We start from the raw sequence: 21,006 nt of genomic DNA on the forward strand, positions 1-21,006 counted from the left end.
AAGAGAACAGAGCCTGAAAAAAAAACAAAATACAATATCCAAGGACTGTGGGACAACTAAGAAATGTCTAACATTCACATAATGACAATACCAGAAGAGAAGAAAGAAAGGAATAGAAGAAATATTTGAAACAATAATGACAGAGAACTTCCCCAAATTAGGGTCAGACACCAAACCACAAATCCAGGAAGCTCACATAATGAAAAAAAAAATTTGCCTACACATATATTCAAACTACTGAAAAATCAAAGATAAAGAAAAGATCTTGAAAGAAGCCAGAGGAAAAAGATACCTACCTGTACCTATAAAGGAGGAAAAATAAGAATTACATCTGACTTCTCTCCAGAAAACATGCAGTCAAGACGGGAGTGGAGTGAAATATTTAAAGTGTTGAGAGCAAAAAGCCACCAACCCAGAATTCTGTATCCTACAAAAATAGCTTTAAAATTAAAGGAAAGATAAAGACCTTCTCAGGCAAAGTAAAACCCAGGGAATCTGCTGCCAGTAGACCTGCCTTCTAAATAGACTAAAAGAATTTCGTCAGAGAAAAGAAAATTAATAAAGGTAAGAAAATTAAATCTACAAAAAGAAAGGAAAAATATTGAATAGGAACAAGTGAAGGTAAAAAAATTTTTGTTTTATCTTTAATTGACCTAACAGATAACAGTTTGTTCAAACCAATAATAGCAACAATGTATTAAATTACATACTTAATATGTATTATATATACACATAATATGTAATTATGTATATAATTAAAATATGTATTTAAGGGAAATGATGACAGCAATGATACCAGGGACAAGAGGGAGGAATTAGATTATTTTGTTATTATAAGGTACTAACATTACCTGTGAGGCAATGTAGTGTTATTTGAAAGTAGACTTGAATAAGTTATAAATGGATATTGTAAATCCAGGGAAATCTAAGAAAAGTTATATATCTATATATACACACAACTAATATGCTAAGAAAGGAGGGGAAATGGAATCATTTTGCCACAAAAGGCAAAAAAGGAACAAAGACAAAAATAGAAGACAAAAATAGGAACAAAGAACAAGGGCAACGAACAGAAAACGGTAACAAATATAGATATTAATCCAACTATACCAATAATTATTTAAAATGTCAATGGTCTGAATGTACAAATCAAGCCAAATCAGAGTGGATCAAAAATAAGACCAACTATATATCTGTTGTCTAAAACAAACCCACTTTAAGTATAAAAACACATGTAGATTGAAAGCAAATTTATAAAGAAAGGTATGCCACGCTAACATTAAGTAAAAGAAAGCAGAAGTGCCTACATTAGTTTCAGACAAAGCAGACTTCGCAGCAGGGAAATTATTAGGAAATAAAGAGGGGCATTTCATAATGATAAGGGTCAATTCTCCAAGAAAACATAACAATCCCTAATGCATATGTGTCTAAAAACTGTGTCAAACTACATGAGGCAAAACTTGTAGGATTGCAAGGAGAAATACATGAACCCAGTATTGTAGTAGGAGACTTCAGCACCCGCTATCGGAAATGGATAGAACCATTCTAGGCAGAAAATCAGTAATGACATAGTCGAGCTCAACAACACTATCAATCAGCTGAATATAATTGACATCTATGGGCTACTTCATCCAACAACAGCAAAACACATTTTTTCTTAAGCTCTCATGGAGAATTCACCAAGATAAACCACAATTTGAGGTCATAAAACACTCCTTAACAAATTTAAAAGAATAAAAATCATACAATGTCTGATCTCAGACCACAACAAAATAAAATTAGAAATATATAACAGAAAGGTAACTGGAAAATCCCCAAATACTTAGAGACTAAACAACACATTTCAAAGAAAGCATGGGTCAAGGAAGAAACACCCAGAGATATCTTTAAATATTTTTAACTAAATGAAAATAAAAATATACCTTATCAAAATTTATGAAATTTTCCCCTAAGCACCAGGCCAGAGAAAGCAATGCTTAGAAGAAAATGTATGGTACTGAATGCGTTAGGGAAAAAAAAAAAAGTTCTAAAATCAATCATCTAAAAATTTAACTTATAAAACAGGGGAAAAAAGAGTTAATACAATTAAAAGTAAGCAGAAGAATAGAAAAAGAAAAATTAGAATAGAAATCAATGAAATTAAAAATCAAAAATCAGTCAAATTAATGAAACCAAAAGCTGGTTCTTTGAAAAAAGTTTGAAAATTGATAAGACTCTAGCCAGGCTATGCAAGAGAAAAGAGAAAAGACACAAGTTGCTAACATCAGAAATCAAACAGAGGACATCACCCAAGACCCTATGCACATTAAAAGGGTAATAGAGGAATGCTAAGCAACTCTATGCCCACAGATTTGATAATCTAGATGAAAAGCTAATTTATTGAATGACATAATCTGCCCAAACTCACACAAGAAAAAATAGACATATTAAAAGAAATAAAATAGAAGAAGTCTGAATAGGCCTATGTATATTAAAGAAATTAAATCAATAGTTAATAGTGTTCCAAAACAGAAAGCACCAGACCAGATGGGTTCATTGGTGAGTTTTACCAAACATTTAAGGAAGAAATTATGCCAATTCTCTACAATCACATTCAGGGAATAGAAGCAGAGGAAATACTTCCTAACTCATTCTATGAGGCCAGCATTACCCTAATACCAAAACCAGGCAAAAACATTACAAGTAAAGAAAAGTATAGATCGATATCTCACAGAAACGTAGAGGCAAAAATAATTTCAAATCAAAGCCAACAATACAAAAGAAGAATCTGGCTGATTCAACTTCTGAAAATTAATGTAAACCATCACTTCAATAGGGTTAAAAAGAAAAATTACATGACTATATCAATAGATGTAAACAAAGCACTTGACAAAATCCAACACCCACTTATGATTAAAAACTCTCGTAAAATAAGAATAGAGGGGAACTTCCTTCACTTGACAAAAAATATCTGCAAAAAACATACAGCTACTGTCATACTGAATAGTGAGAATCTTGAAGCTTTCTTATTAAGATCAGGTACAAGGCAAGGATGTTCCTTCTCATCACTCCTTTTCAACATTATATAGAAGCTCTGCCTAATGCAATAAGACCAGTAAAGGGGGAAAAAGCATAAAGTTTGGGAAGAAAGAAGTACAACTGTCTTTGATAGCAGGTGACATGATCCTCTATGCAGAAAATCTTAAAAAAGAAGTGACCAAAAATATCTCCTGGAACTAAGAAGCAATTATTGCAAGATTGCAGGATACAAAGTTGATATATAAAATTTAAACATTGTCCTATATAGCAGCAATGAGCAAGCAGAACTTGAAAACAATAACACAATTTACATTAGCATCCACAAAACTGAAATACATATAAATCTAACAAAATATGTATAAGATCTCTATGAGGTAAACTACAAAACACTGATGAATGAAATCAAAGACTAAATAAATGAGAGATATTCCACATTGATGGTTAGGAAGACAATATTGTCCAGATCTCCGTTCTTTCCAACTTTACATGTTTCATGTATTTCAAATCAAAATCCCAACAAGTTACTTTGTGGATATCAACAAACTGATTCTAAAGTTTACAGAGAAAGACCAAAGACTCCAATGAAGCAGTACAATATTGCAGAAGAAGAACAGAACCAGAATTGCATCTGATGGCCTCAAGGGTTGTGTTTTTGAAGTGAGCCTTGCTGACCTGCAGAATGATGATGCTGCATTTAGAAAATTCAAGCTTATTACTGAGGATGTTCAGGGCAAACACTGCCTGACTGATTTCCATGGCATGGATCTTACCCATGAAAAAATGTGCTCCATGGTCAAAAAATGGCAGACCATGATTGAATCATCAGGTACCCCTACCTCTACCTCTTTACTATTCCCCTCTGTGTGGCTGTCCCCATCTGTCTATTCTCTTGTCCCTCAGCTAGAAGCTGTAATGGTTAGTAGATTTTCCCAATAAAGTAGAAATTTAGAATCAAAAGGAAAATAATCAATTTCCATTCATTGTAGTGCCTGAGTAAATGTAACCTGATTTACTTAAAAAAAAAAAAAAAAAAAAAGACTACCAGTGGTTATTTGCTTTGTGTGTTCTGTGTGAGTTTTACTAAAAAATGCAACAATCAGATTCAGAAGACCTCTTATGCCCGGCACCATCAGGTCCACGAAATCCTAAAGAAGATGATGGAAATCACAACCTGAGAGGTGGAGACAAATGACTTGAAAGAGGTGGTCAATAAATTGATTCCAGACAGCACTGGAAAATAGTAGTAAAGTCCTGCCAACTTATTTATCCACTCCATGATGTCTTTATTAGAAAAGTAAAAACGCGGGCTTCCTAGGTGGCGCAGTGGTTAAGAATCCGCCTGCCAGTGCAGAGGTCACGGGTTCGATCCCAGCTCCAGGAAGATCCCACATGCCACGGAGCAACTAAGCCCGTGTGCCACAAAAAAAAAAAAAAAAAAAAAAAAAAAAAAAAAGAAAAGTAAAAACGCTGATGAAACCCAAGTTTGAATTGGGAAAACTCATGGAGCTATGTGGTGAAGGTAGTAGTCCTGGAAAAGCTACTGGGGATGAGACAGGTGCTAAAGTTGAATGAGCTGCTGGATATAAGCCATCAGTCCAAGAATCTGTTTAAAAATCAGACTTTTAATGGTGACAAATAAAAGATCTTATTTGTGAGAAAAAAAAGATTGATACTATCCAACTTCACAGCTTATTGTAATGCCTCAATAATCAAGAGAGTATGGTATTGGTAAAGGAATAGACAACTAGATCAGTGGAACAGAATAGAGAGTCCAAAATTATACCACATATAGTCAACTGATATTTGATAAAAAAGCAAAGGCAATACAATGGAGAAAAGATAATCTTTTCAACAAAGGGTCCTTAAACAACTGGACATCCACACATAAAAAATATGAATTTAGACACAGACTTTTTACCCTTCACAAAAACTAACTTGATATGGATCACAGACCTAAATGCAAAACACAAAACTATAAAATTCAAAACAGATAACACAGAAGAAAATTTAAATAACCTTGGGTTTGAAAAATTTACCTTTTTAGGTAAAACACCAAAAGTACAGTACATGAAAAAAATAATTGAAAGCTAGGCTTCATTAAATTTAAAATTTTCTGCTCTGCAGAGGCACTGTCAGGAGAATTAAAATACAAGCCAAGATTGGGAGAAAATATTTTCAAAAGACACATGTTATAAATCACTGTTACCCAAAATATACAAAGAACACAATATTCAATGATAAGGAAACAAACAACCCACTTAAAAAATGGGCCAAAGACATTAACAGACCCCTCACCAAAGAAGGTAAACAAATGACAAGTAAGCGTTTGAAAAGATGCTTCCCATCATATGCCATGAGGGAAATACAAAGCAAAACAATAATGTGATACTACACATCTATTAGAATGGCCTAAATCTGGAACACTGACAACACCAACTGCTAACAAGGATGTGGAGCAACGGGAACCCTCATTCTTTGCTGGTGGGAAAGTAAGATGGCACAGCCACTTTAGAAGGCAGTTGGCAATTTTTTTACAAACCTGAACATACTCTTAGCATATAATCCAGCAACCATACTCTTTGATATTTACCCAAAGGAACTGAAAACTCATGTCCCCACAAAAGCCTGCACACAGATGTTAACAGTAGCTTTATTCATAATTGCCAATACTTGGAAGCAACCAAGATGTCCTTCAACAGGTGAATGGATAAATAATCCATAGAATGGTACATTCATACAATGGAACATTATTCAGTGTTCTAAAAAATGAACTATCAAGCCATTAAGATACATAGAGGAAATGTAAATGCATATTACTGAGTAATAGAAGCCAATCTGAAGAGGCTACATACTGTATGATTCCAGTTATATGACACTCTGAAAAAAGCAAAACTATGTAGACAGTAAAAATATCAGTTGTTGCCAGGGGTTAGGAGAGGACAGTGGAATAAATACATGGAGCACAGAGGATTTTTATGATGCTAGAATGATGGACATGTCATTATACATTTGTCTAAACTCATAAAATGTCTAACACCAAGAGTGGTCCTTTATATGAACTGTTTTACATTTGATGATAAGGATAAGTCAATATAGTTTCACCAGTTGTAACAAACACACCACTCTAGTGGGGAATGGATAATGGAAGAGGCTATGCATGTGGGGGACAGCAGTATATCGGGTATTTCTGCACCTTCTTCTCAATTTTTCTGGGAACCTAAAAATGTCCTTCAAAAAAAAAAAGAACCTTAAAAAGATAGCTGAGACTGTGATAATCAGAGAGGCTGAGGAAAGGGTCATCTCTTACCCTGTGATAGATTTAATGCAGCTTTTATCCAGAAAATCTGACAATATCTATCAAGGTTACTGACATAAATACTCTCTGACCCAATAATTCCAGTTCTGGAAATTTATCCCACAGATATTTCCTCACTAGTGCCAAAATTTGTGCTTTCAAGGTTAATAATTACTACATTATTTGTAATACGAAAATACTGGAATCAATCTAAATGCCCATAAAAACTGATTAATAAAGTTTGGCACACCCATCTAATGGAATACCACGCAGCTGTCAAAAAGAAAGAGGATACTCTGGGTAACAAGATAAATAAAACGAGCTTTTGGCTGTATTGTTGGGTGGAAAATCAATGTACAGAGTAGTGTTTCTGCACAAAAAGCACTTAAAATAATAAATATTCTTAAATATTAAGATGTATATAATAATATACATATTATTATCATACATGTATAATAATGTACATGTAATTGTATATTATTACCCACATATATTATTATATACATCTATTTAAAAGTGAGTGTACATATTTACTTGTGTATGAATACAACAGTCCCTAAAGGGTGCTCATGGATCTCATGAACTGGTTGCCTCCAGGAAAGGAAACTGGTAGGTAGAAACAGGGATAAGATAAAATTTTCACTGTATACCCTTTGTCTTTTTGAGTTTTATGACACTGAAATGTGTTATTTCTTTCAAGTAATCACATTTAAATAAACACTTGGGCATGTGTGTGTGTGTGTGTGTGTGTATTTTGATTTAACCTTAAGACAAGGGTATTTACCACGTCTCCATCAAATGACCAGAACTCATAGCCTCAGTATTGACATGTCACCAAGGACAGCCTTAAGCTGACCACATTAACAGAAAACAGGTCACTTGGAGCTCAGCAGTAAGCAGGCAAAGAGAAAGTTTTCATTAGTGTTCAAGCAATTCTGTTCAAAGAAGAAACTCACTGATTTTGCCCTAAGTATAAGCACTAAAGAGCCATAATGTCTTATAAGGTGGAGATGAATTTCCCTCAAGCTTGTCCACTTCCCTCTGCTCAGATTTTACAATTCCTAAAGGAACTACCAATTGAATTGGTTAGATTCTCAAATATCTCAATTCCTCCAAAAATCGTGTGCAGAAAAGAGGACAGGAGATGCACTGTCACTAAAAAATTATACCCCAGCCCCATTTTTAATGAATGACTGGCATCATGTTTCCTGTGAGAGTGAGAGGATTGGTCCTCAGGAAACAACACTACTCTGGATAAGGTAAAGAAGGTCTAATCTTCAAATTTTCAAAGGCAACATCCCACGCTGAATCACAGGAACCCTGTCAGAGATCTCAGGAGTCCTGCTGGAGGCAGCCAGGCAGCCACTGTCTGACACGTCTCTTTCTGTATGTATGTGATTAATGTTTACTCTTAGAGATTGGGTAAAATGGTAAGATTCAGGAGGCAATTTGTGTATCAGATTATCTCATATGCATACATTTTAACCTAGAAATTCATTCTCAAGATTTTACCTTAGAGAGAGAAAGTCATGAATGTGAATATATTTACGCATAAAGAAATTCATGATAGCAAAATGCTCATCAAGGCAAATGGACCAGTAAACTGTGATACATACATACATACAATGGGACACTGAGCTGCCTTTTAAAAGTGATGAAGTAGATCTACATTTAGGTACAAGGAAATAATTGCAGTACATTATAGAATAAAAAGTAGTTTACAGAACCATATCCAGGTGAAATCGTCTATGCACAGAGAGATATTTAGAACATGTGGATGATATTTCAGCAATATTAATTCTTTATTTGAACTTTATTGCATTAATTTCTTATAATAAGCGAGTAATATTTTACAAAAAATAAGTTATTTCAATGAGAAAAATAGTAAACATCAGTCTGTTAAGATTTGATGATACCTACATATTTAGCCTGATGATAAATGTCTAGATGCAAAGCACACTGAAACATTCCCTATTTTACAAAAATACATAAACCCACATCATTAGGATGAGAGCCATAGAAATGTCAGAAATTTTATCTAATCCTGTTTATATAATAACTACAACTACATTTTTTAAAGTTCCCCAACGTTCATGGGTTTTTAAGAAAAGCTTTATTTAATAATTCTATGCAAAGATAGTTCATTAGAACTATCTCCAGGATATTGAGTGACTTTGATTCTTTCAAAATTGTGCATTCCAGGGACTCCCTCATCCTGTCCCAACTTGTTCTGCCACTAGCTGTGAAGGCAAGCTTTGCTGGGTGAAATGAAGCATGCGGTTCCTTTTCAAAGGCTCTGCATGGTTTAACATCACTTTCTTAGATTAGGATGCAAGGGTACCAAAAGGCAGGAAGATAAAGAAAAGTCACAGAAATATTCCATGTCACTTTCATGTAGAAATAATGGTAGGTTCCCACCAATGACCAAATAGAATGAAATAATAATAAAGTGTCAGCAACATGCTGAAATGACAACAGAAGGGAAGGTTTTCATTAGATTCAGATAAAGGGAAAGTCTTTCAAAAAGACACTGAACCAGGTCTTCCCTGGTGGCAGAGTGGGTAAGAATCTGCCTGCCAATGAAGGGGACACAGGTTTGAGCCCTTCCAGGAAGATCCCACATGCTGCGGAGCAAAAAAGCCCGTGCACCACAACTACTGAGCCTGTGCTCTAAAGCCCGTGAGCCACAACTATTGAGCCCACATGCCGCAACTGCTGAAGCCCACATGCCGCAACTGCTGAAGCCCGCATGCCTAGAGCCTGTGCTCTGCAACAAGAGAAGCCACCACAACAAGAGAAGCCACCGCAATAAGAAGCCCATGCACTACAATGAAGAGTAGCCCCCGCTATCCGCAACTACAGAAAGCCCACGCGCAGCAACGAAGACCCAATGCAGCCAATAAACAAAAAATAAAATTGATTAATTAATTAATTTAAAAAAAAGACACCACACCAAATAACCAAAGAGTGGACTGAAAAAGCATGGGTTCCTTTTGAACTTAGAATGAGAAATAGCAATAATTGACCAAATCTAGGAATCGAATATCCATTGGTGCTCAGAAGCGTGCTGAGAGTTGTAGGAAAATACAGAAGTGAAAGATAAGGATCTTTCCCTTCCGCCAAACACAGGAGAGAAAGTAAGAATTTAGCTAGGTGTTCAACTGGACAACAGCTAGAAATGTAACCCACAGAGAGAGAGGGGGGAGAGAGAGTTATGGCAGGAGATGTCCCTGGAGACCTCAGATGCCGAGAGGACCAGAGATGAGCCCCAGAACTGAATGTTTACCAGCAGGTACTGCAATAGTGGAGAAGAGATGGGGCAGAAAAAAACCACTTCCTCATCTCAAGAGGCCAGAAACAAAGCCCTCCGCTTTTCCAACTCTTCCCAATACCTGCTTTCATGTGACACATGGGTTTAAAATAAAAAGAAATATCAAGACATTAATAAGAAAAAGAGGTGTCCTAAAGCATCGCCCTTCGACCTGAGAGGTATGGGGGATCGGGAGAGCCTTGCTAGGGCTGGTCACCTGGGAAGAAGGAGGACTGCCTCCGAGAGGCAGGATACAGTAAGGCAATGCTGCAGAGATATCTGGTGTTACCATTACTATGTCTGTGCCTGTGCCGCCCCCACCCTCCAACACACACACATTTGAAAGTCAGTAAACTGAAGCTTAGACACGAAAAGTAGTCTGCCCAATATTTGAACTCTCATTTCTCTAACTCAGTGGTTCTCAAAACTTTTGAGCTCGGAATCCCTTTACACTATTAAAAATTACTGAAGCATCCAAATAGCTTCTACTTATGTGGGAGACAGAGACAGAGATAGAGATAGAGATAGTGGTAGAAACAGAGATAAAGACAGAGACAGAGAAACACACATATATTTATCATACTAGAAATTTAAACTGAGAAATTGTTAAAACATAACAGTATAAAAGCACACATTCCTTTAGCCATCAGAGCAATGATGTGGTCACTCATCATGTAGCCTCTAGAAAATTCCACTGTACACTCATGAAATAATGAGAGTGGAAAAAGTAAACAGATTAATATTACGATGAAAATAGTTTTGATCTTGAAGATCTGCTGAAAGGATTTGACTTCCCCAGGGATCTGAGATCATGCTGTGAGAATTGCTGTTCTAACCTCAAACCCATATTTTATTTTTCCAAGACTAGAACTTGGTACATTGAGTGAATGACCTCCACAATCTGGCTCTAAGCTCCCTTCACTGCCTCAAGTCCCACAGTTTTTGCTAAGTGCCCCCAAACTAGCCATACCAGAATAAACACTCTCCCTGAAAAAACAAATGCACTGTATGTGCTCAAGCTCCTTTGCAAGTGGCCACATTGTACCTTCTGTCTGGAACTACTTCCTTATCCTCTTAGAGGGTCCCACTCTAGACTTCAGGGCTCTGCTGAAATGTCACCCACCCCAGCCCCAGGCAGAATGGATCAGTTTCTAAGAATAGCACTTTGCTTTTTCCTGTATTCATTTTAGTCTACTCCATTGTTTCCTTGTAAGTTGGTCTTGTATCTGCCTCCCCTTCTTTCACCCCACAATCCTGTAATGAGCACCTGCCCAGTAATGAGCTCCTGGAATATGCCCTCGACCTCAGTCTCCCTGAACTACAGGGGCAAAGAAACTATGTGGTATGTGGGTCTTTGATCCCTCATTCCTGGTACCTGATGCTTGTTCAAAACTGTTTTATTTGTTTTGTCTCATTACTCTGAAATGATAAATCATCACTGGCTGATGGGACTGTGGGCGATACTGTTTTCTTTGTACTCGACTGCAACATATTTTTACAATTATGAATGTTATACAATGTTAAAGTGTTTCTCTATAGCTTAGCTGATAATAGGAAACACTTCTGTATGATACACAGCTCTATGTGCTTTACACACATATTACTCCATTTAATTATAATATTTATACTTTTAACAGCAGAAATAAGTAGAGGCATGAATATCCCACTCATATGTACAGAGTTCTTTCTACATAATATTCCATATGTGCATAGTCTACTGTTGCCTGTAACTTGCATGTCCTTGTGTTATCTTGGCTTTATCTTCATGTTCCAAGTGGAAGATTCCAGACCTCCTTTGTGTCCTATTTCCTGAATCGCTCATGGAAAACTGCTCATCTTATGGTCGGGCAATATAAGAGCATAACATCTATGCACAAACCGTGCTTTAACTTTGCAGATCTCAATTAGCAGAATGTTCTCCTGGAAACAAATACATCTCTCAGTGGCCACCAGGGAGCCGAATTCACTGGTTGCCTTCATAAAGTTCAGTAAAACATTTACGGGGAATGTTTCCCCTGCAGATGGAACTCAAAATGGATCGTTTTGTAAAGGACTTTTATCTCCTAGAATAACCAGAAAACAGAGTGTTTGAAGTAGTGACATGACACGCTACTCATTTATTAACAAAGGGCTCTCCTCCCCTTGCACACAATCTGAGCTACTCATTTCTGTGTGGATGCAGAAGCTTATGCAGAAAGGAAAGAAAGGATGGGCTGGAGTTATTGTTTAATTGGCCGCAAGCTGGATACTGACTGTCTGCTTGGCTCCTGCTGTGCTGTGACTGTCAGGCCTGAGGTGATCACGGCGGCAGACTAAGCTCCACGGGTGCCCACTTGCTCCGCGATGCCCACAGGCTGGCCCTCCCTGTCCTCTAAGAAGGACTGTGGTCCATGCGGAATCTCCGCTCCAGAGGAGCCCGCTTCCTCATTGGCATGCAGGGAGCGCTCCCATAAGCAAAGGCTGCAAAGCGTCATTAACGTGGGAGGGAGACAAACAACACTTGCACTGCATACCAAGTGGCACCACATTTAACTGAATCATTTTATTATGAATACATTCTGGGCTGCCACTGTGAGCCACTCGCCTAAACTATGCCTGCAAAATGGATCTTTGCTAATTACATTTCATGCATATTTCAGATCTTTCCACAGGGATGCAGGAGGATGGTGTTCATAAAAGGGAATTTTACAGCCAGGTTCACTTGCATTTGGCATCAAGACCCAAACTAGCGGGTAACAAAGATAAGTTCAATTACATTCCATGTTGTGTTTGTTTTAGCTGGAATACTTCCTCCTAGTAACTCTATCCGTGCTGCTATGGTCACTGGTTGAAAATGAAATCACTCTTCAAATCCACCTAAATACACATTATTGCAGAAAAGCACATAGCTATTAAACCATTTCTTTCCTACCTTTCTTTTTCTATATTTGACTTTAGATTGAATTAAGGAAATGAGCCTCTGGATGTGGGGACATGTTAGGAGAGTGACAGAAAAGCATCATTACCTGCTTTAAGACTGAACTGTAAAGCACACAAGTGACTGCTTTCTTGTGGCTTTTCACCCTCTTGCTGGCTTCAGTTTTCATTGCCAGCAATGCTAGCTGGTTATTAAATGAGATGAAAAGTCGTCCATGGGCTTCATCAAAGTGGAAGAGACATCTGAAGTCCTGACTTTTGGGGAAAGAACAAGCTATCCTCTGGATGGACAGCTGGTGCTGAATATCCCAGAGTCTCAAAACCTGTATGAAAAGTAATAAAGTCATATGAATATCTCAAGAATAACTTTAATTTTTTAGCCAAATTTTCTCTAGCTCACCCTTAACCCCAGGCAGACACTCCGTAGTGCTGTAATTGTTCACCCTGCTCTCATAGCATGTATTTTTTGTATTTCCCTTCTCTGTTTCAATAGCTCCTCAATTGTAATCTTCTAGGGAAGGGACTGTGTTTTGTCTCAGTCCCCAGAAAAGTGCCTGCATTTAGTATGTGCTTTGCTAGGTAGAATAACTGTCTTTAGAGATGCCCATGTCCTAATCTTCGGAAAATGTGAATATGCTATCTTACATGGCAAAAGAGATTTTGCAGATGTCAGAAATTAAAGCCTTTGGATGGGGAGATTATTCTGGTTGATTTGGGCAAGTTCAATGTAAGCACAAGAGAGATCAGAGTGATGGGATGTAAGATGGACTCTATCTAGTGTTCCTGGCTTTGAGGTTGAAGAAAGGGGACCACGAACCAGGGGAGCTGGAAAAGACAAAGAAAAGGATTCTCTCCCAGAGCCTCCAGAAAAGAAGTCAGCCCTGCAAGCACCTTGATTTTAGCCCAGTGACACCCAGGCTGAAATTCTAACCTACAAAACATAAAAGGTGTGTTGTTTCTAACCACTGAGTTTGTTGTAAATCCGTCACGGTAACAATAGAAAACAAATACAGTCTCTTCCGATAGATAAGATGATAGATTAGATAGATAGATAGATAGATAGATAGATAGATAGATAGATAGATATGATAGATGATAGATAGATAGATGATTAGATAGATAGATGATAGATGATAGATATAGATAGACATAGATAGGGAGATAGATGAGAGATGATAGATGATAGATAGATAGATAGATAGATGATAGATATAGATAGGGAGATAGATGATAGATGATAGATGATTAGATAGATAGATGATTGGTAGATAGATCATAGATAGGTGATAGATTAGATAGACAGATATAGATAGATGATAGATTAGATAGATAATATAGGTATATATTTCTGTGAAATAAAAGGCCCATTAATTGAAATCAAGTTCAGATAAAACACAGACAATTAAGACACAAAAAATGACATGCAGATGGAACCAGATAAACACTGAAGGAAATGGGAAGAGCAGCTTTGCAAATGCCAGGGTTGCCACTGTCAGTCATGGTGCAGAATTAACACAGGGCAGTGAGAGAGAGTCAGAGTGAAGACAGTGAAAAACCCCTCCAAAAGGGGCCAGTGGGCCAGCTCTAGGGCCAGACTTCTTGGGTTCTGATCTTGACTCTGTCCCTTACTGCAGGGCGACCTCTAGTGAGTTTCTTTGTCTCTCTGAGTTTTTGATGTGGTACCTACCTAATCTGATGCTATGAATATTGAATGAGAGCCCATGTCAAGCATTTAGCATGATGACCAGTGTGTAGTAAGTGTTCAATAAATGTATTTTTATCATTAAATGTATTTTATTCTTTTTATTACATAAATATTAGAACCTGAGAGCAGAAAAGTTTCTTTCAAATAAACTAGTGCATCTTATCCTGTGTGAGAATTATTTCTAAATTATCTATAAAAAATGGCCTCTGTTTAAACAAGTGTTTATTACTCCATAAGGCAGGTGATCCTGTAGTTTTTAACCTATTTTAAATCATTTACTCCTTTGGGGGGAAAAATCATTTGAAAAACGATGATCTATCCCCTTCTCCTAAATGCACATACCCATACATGCACACAATTTTCCATATAATTTCTTTTCTTTCCCTTCTTTTTATAAATTTATTTATATATTTATTGGCTGGGTTGAACCTTTGCTGCTGCGCGCGAGCTTTCTCTAATTGTGGGGAGCGGGTGCATTTTCTCATTGTGGTGCATGGGCTTCTCATTGCAATGGCTTCTCTTGTTGTGGAGCGCAGGCTCTAGATGCCTGGGCTTCAGAAGTTGTGGCACGTGGCATCAATAGTTGTGGCTCACGGGCTCAAAAGTTGTGGCTTGTGGGCTCTAGAGCACAGGCTCTGTAGTTGCAGTGCACGGGCTTAGTTGCTCCGCGGCGTGTGGGATCTTCCCAGACCAGGGATCGAACCCATGTCCCCAGCATTGGCAGGTGGAATCTTAACCACTGCACCACCAGGGAAGTCCTCTATACAATTTCTTTGGATACATAGACACACACATCTCCTATACAGATCCTGGGATTCCATGGGATAGGAATTCTTAGAGTAATCATTGTGATCAGCCAAAGACATCCTCTTCTACCTTTTGATTCTATCCTACTCTCTTTTCATACATCTACGTAACCCTCTTCATACACCTCTTGCCCATGGTAAATTACTCCAGTTCCTTCAGCATCATAACATCGTCTTTAGAAACCATTCCACCATGGCAGCCTCTTAATTCTCTCACTTTGTCTTTTTTTTTTTTTTTTTCACTTTCTCTACAGAGAGGATGGTCATCCAGCCTTGTTTTGTTTTGTTTTAAAAAAATATAATATGTCCATGGTGTAAAATCCAACAGCACAGAAGGGCGTTTTCCCCAACCCATCCCTCTCAACCCCAAGTCCTGCTCCTCAGAGATAGCTTTCTTTAACTCTTTCTGAGTTACAGTTTTCTCCATAACACCAAATAATGGCTGTGTGTGTGTGTGTGTGTGTGTGTGTGTGAACATAGCATATATTATTCATACATTGAGTGACACTCTCCTCTGAAAGAAATGCAGTTACTCACACTCATTTTCTCCCTTTCTCTTCCCATTGCCCCAATCTAAATATTGTATTTTTTTAGTCCTATTGTTATTCTGCTTTAAAATAACACGCTTACACATTACTTACACTGTCAGTATAAGACTATCTCTCTACTCACCAATATGTAAGATGAACACATTAGGGTCCTCAAGGACCTGTTTAAGCAAAGTGCTCAGAATTGAGCCAATATTTCAGGTGTGTCCTAACCACTGTTACAGGCAGGGTGACTTCTTTAAAGCAGTCTATATTTTATACATGAGCTGATTAAGCCACTGCAACATGCACTGCCCTTACCTTGATGTCCTGACTGAACAAAACTCTAAATCTCATTCCCATGAACAAATAATCAAGCCAGACATCTACCATCCTACCTTCAAAAACTAGGATTTTTCTAGTTTCAAAGGGTAAGGATATAATTTTGAATCCTAATTCTATTATATTGATAATTCCTCCCTGATTTGTCCACACATCCCAGGGAATGCAGTAGATGGTCAATACATATTCTCTTAATCTGTCGAAGGTTGTGGTTCATCTAATAATTATATTTTTATCCAGCCCACTGATAATTTTTAGCTAGGATAAGTCCAAAAACACAACACTTCCATAAAAAAGCTTGCCTCACTTCTATATGGTTATTTACCCAATTGCCGATCTCATCTAATTCACAGTGAAATTTTATGAGACTTTTTCAAACATCTTGCGGAAATGAGCATATTTGATGTGTAGGGTAACCTCTCCGTTTACTAACACAAACTTACACTGACCTAGTCAAATCCTACCAGATAAACAGCATTACCAATCCCTCTAACCCCAAGAATATACATTTATAAAGTAAATTGGGTTTTCTTGGCAAGAATTTTTTATTAAATTACTTACTCTAGTTCTTAAACCTTACTATTTTTATTTAAAACATTCTGGCAACTCTCCAGAAAATGTTTATCCTCAAAAATATAAATTCTACGTGAATTAAGACTTGCAAGTATATTTCAAAGTGTTCTCAATATAAATAGGATGGATAAACTATCATTTTGAAGGTTAAAGCCACAAGATTAGACACATCTGGATCATTCTCAAACACTCACATAACTTAACAGTCATGTCCTCATTGTTCAAAATCCTGTCTGTTTGGTATGGACTTCTCTCTAAAAAGCTGAAATTAACTTCATTTCAGAAAAATAATCTGGGGCATGGTTGAGTATAGATTAACAATAACTCAACAGTATTAATGGACTATAATTTCCCCAGAATCATTTTTCACATGTTGTTCAAAGCATTTACACAGACTTCAATATTTCATTGACATTTAGTCACATAAATTAAATGCAAAATTAAAAATAGATGAGTGATAACCTCTACTCTACGACAGGAGAGTTCTTGCTATTAGCAATTAAAACTAGAGGTGCTTTTTTAAAATCAAATATGTATATTCATTAATCTTTCTTAAAATTAACTTTTACTTTTCTTCTTTCCCTTCTTCCCTTGAAGAACCCTTAACTCTCATAATTAGTGATCCTACTAAGTCCCCTTTCATCTTTAATTCTCTAATTTTTTTTTTCTGCTAAGAATCGAAGCCAACAACATTTATATATAAACATGTGTTTCAGTGTTTCAGTTCTCCCAGAGATCATGTCATGGGATGTGACCTCCCATTTGTTTTTTAATTTTTCTTACACTCCCACATTCTATATTAGTGGTTCTTAATCCTGACAACAGAAACACCTGTGATGCTTTAGAAATTGCTTATGTCTGGGGCCTTTCCCCAAACCAAATAATCAGACTCTCTGAGGATGGGGCTCAGGCATTAATTTTCAGTTTTTGTTTTTTTTTTTTAATTTCCAAAGTATTTCCATTGTACTGTACTATAAATTCTAAACTTGGTTTTAAGGTCAATGCTAATCTCCTTGAACAAGATATCTTTCTCTCAGCTTAATCAGTAATATCATGTGGCTTGGCTTTAAACCAGATAATTGTACTCCCCTAATCAGCCTATATCTTTTTAATCATGAAAAATATCTCACATTAATTCTATTTTATTAGTCAAGTCCTGTTGCAAAATGTCACTTAAATATCTAGTTATTATATGAGAATCCTTGATTTTCCTCCTTTTTTATATTCAAGTTGGCTTCTAGAATAGAATTAGGCCATATTTCAGGAAGGAGTTTATTTAATATAGTTTTCCATTCCAGATATCCTAAAGATGTTTCCTTTATTCCCAGTAAGAAAACTAAAGAAATTGACAAACATCCAGGCTTAAAAATTATAATTAACTGATTATTTTTTAATTTATATTTTCCATAAATTTTCATCTAAACTGTACTTTCTATTCTCATCACGATACCTGAGAACTTGTGATGCTTGTCCAAACTCAGATTTACTAAGTCTAGTCCTTGAAATGGTTTATATAGGGGCTCTTTATTTCAATCTCCATGTTTATATTATTAGGAGGACTAAGTACCCAAGCTTGTGATTTTATATCAAGGCAAAATTTACCTTTTCACATGAAGATGAAGACATTTTTCTACTTAATGTTCATCTTGTTTCCACAGTTACCCACTTAATCCTGCAGGATTATAAAAACAAATGCTGTACTATTCATATACACTAGCACTACAAACCAGTGGATTGAGACTCCAGACTCCAGACAGTCCAATACTAGTTTTAATACTACTCAGGTCTGCCAGCTTAAGTATCTATTACTTCTCCATTTCCTCACCTTTATTAGAGAAGGGGCCCCTGCCAGCTCTGAAATTCTGTCAATTTTGTCTGGAATGTACTGAAATTGTTCAGTCCACCCATAGATTCCAAAATAACAACAATTGAAGCAATTTCAAGAAGGCGCACTGTGAAGATTGGGCTAAAGAAATGTAGTCTAATTTTACTGAAGAATTTCTTCCTGCCCCTCTGCCAGAGACGGACAGAATCATTTCACATAGGCATAATAAACTATAATAAGTAAATAAACAAAACTTTTCCTTCATCCTATAAATATTAGATTTATAAATGGGTGACTTCATGGATGCGTGGGTACACAAATAGATGTATGGATGGAAAGAGACTCTGATTTCAGTGCACTTTTTAAAACCAAATCAGCATTATTTACATATTGGCATCATGTCCAAATTTAATTCAAAGTAGTTAGGAGGAAAAAAGATTCATAGTTTCCTAATAATGATATAAAATTGAGGGAAAAGTAGAAGACAGACTTAGACAACTGTATTAAAATAAGGCTTGTTTGGCTGCATCAAACATTTGCTACTAACTCCTGCCATCCTGTAGGGCGTAGATATAAAATGACATAAGAAAAAAAGAGAGAGAGAGTACATATCTCCAGGGGAGTTTGAAGATAGCGGTGCAGCTGCTCAGCTCTCTGGGATAATCCACAAAAATGGATAGCCTACTTGCAGATAATAGGATAACAGAAACTGAGGGCACTGTCTCTCCTGAATATACCTTTAAGTATTAACAAGTCTATTTATTTAGAACTTAAGCCTTTGGATGATCCACAAAGGCATAATCAGTGAATGCTTAAAGGCAATTTTGTTTGACATGATATATGCTAGCAAAAGTATTCTACTGAATACCTCAGCTAATGTTTTTATGTTAAAGTCATATAACAAAGCTTCCTTTAAGAAATATTTTTGACGTTTTTTCCTCAGGACTGAGGTCCAACTTAAAATATTAGCTGGAAGTTAAAATCTTCTCTTGTGCTCCTCATCTTTAAATTGTTACCATAGCCATTATCATCTTCTTTTTTCTTCATTCTTTTCAACAAAAATGAGAGAAGACATACAGCTCTAAGACACAGATTTCTCTTGTATCTGTTTGTGTTTTCTCTCATTGACCTTGAAAAAGTTAAAACGTTTCTAACACTATGAATTGTTCTCCAAAAATCTCATTAACTTCCCAGTTCAAGTTTGGCAATAAATTTAACTAATATCAACATTTCATTTAAATGGCTCTTTTTTTTTCAGAACAAAAGCTCATTTGGGGAATTTTAAAATTTCAGTGAAATTGATCTTTTGCCATTATCACTACTCACATAACACTGAAAAACATAACAGAATTTTTCACAATCTTTAAACAGAAGTTTTCTAACTTGGTCTTTCAAAAATCACTGTTCCTCTTTTATTTCACAAGGTAAACCTAAATGCTTTAAATTTCTTTCTTTCTTTTTTAACTCAATATTTATACTAACAACTGCTTTGAAGAAAGTAAGTGAAAACCAGTTAAAACAAGAGAACTCTGGTTCAAGTATCACTGCAGACCAGGTTTTTGCAGGAGGCCTTCCAGCTAACAAAGAACAACAACTCTGAATAAAACATAATTTCTGCTGTGTGGCTGGACCTCTAGGGATTGGGGACAATCTCCACAGGTCCAAAAGAAGAATGAGGCAAAAAGGAGCAAACTTAAGATGGAGAGAGTGAACGGTAGGCATACATGAAGAGATTAAAACCAGGAGCCTAAGCCTGGGACCAGCAGCAAGGCGGAGGCACTGAGGCGAGACTATTCAATTAGAAGGACAACGGAAAAGGAAAATGCCGTAGCCTCAAGACAGTAGTGTTCCTCATTTCTATTCTGCAGAAACAAACACAAATCTTCTCTGGAGGAAAACATTTTCAGTTTCATTCCTCAGAATGCCTGTAGTTTAGCAACAGCAAAAAATGAGGTAACAAGAGAAGATAAACAAACATAAAGAGGAAACAAGTCACCATGAGGGAGAATCACAAAAACAACAAATATCAAATTTGGATCACCAAGGACTCCAGGTATGAGAATTATTTGATAAGAAAATGCAGTAACTAATATGAACTTAAAGAGCTAAAAGTCAAAAATCCCCCAAACGAGCAAACAACAAAAGAGCCTACAAAATTACCAGGCAGTTAAAAGATGTTTTAGAAAAAAAAAATTGTTAAATTTGAAAACTAAATAGGTTATATAAAAAGTGGGAACACCCCACTATAAACACCTCCATGGAAGTCAAGGCTATGGTAAGATGCCTCCTGAAATATGAAGGAAAAACCTCAACAAGGAATGGGAAGTTTGTGTGCAATTTTTCTGACAGTTAAAAGAATGAATAAATGGGTAAATACAGGGTGTAATTTCTCAATATTTAAAAGATGTTACGAATCAGATTCAATGGAAATCCAATCCAAAAATCAATACAGTTTTTCATGAAACATGAATACTGATCCTAATGTTTACTTAGAAGGATAAACTGCCTGAGGATTGTTAAAATTAAAAGACAGAATAAACAAACAAAAAACAGTAGTAGGAATTTCTCTACCAGGTATCAAAACATACAATAAAGCTATGCTGGTTAAAACAGTGGTGAATTTATGCAGGAAAAGACAAATAGACTAAAGGAAAGAATAAAGCACCCAGAAACAAATTCATGTATACAT

General features: G+C 36.4%; 1 protein-coding gene across 1 annotated transcript in view; it reads right to left on the minus strand.

Moving 5' to 3' along the window:
- The window catches only part of WDR49 (WD repeat domain 49), a 141,779-nt gene that overhangs the window by 62,376 nt on the left and 58,397 nt on the right, over positions 1–21,006 (minus strand). The window contains exon 7 of the mRNA XM_057737806.1: positions 12,629–12,862. Coding sequence (XP_057593789.1) covers positions 12,629–12,862 — 234 coding nt within the window. The remainder of the gene's footprint in view (positions 1–12,628; positions 12,863–21,006) is intronic.

Source organism: Hippopotamus amphibius, chromosome 6 (assembly GCF_030028045.1).
Source record: "Hippopotamus amphibius kiboko isolate mHipAmp2 chromosome 6, mHipAmp2.hap2, whole genome shotgun sequence".
In the NCBI taxonomy this organism is placed as follows: domain Eukaryota; kingdom Metazoa; phylum Chordata; class Mammalia; order Artiodactyla; family Hippopotamidae; genus Hippopotamus; species Hippopotamus amphibius.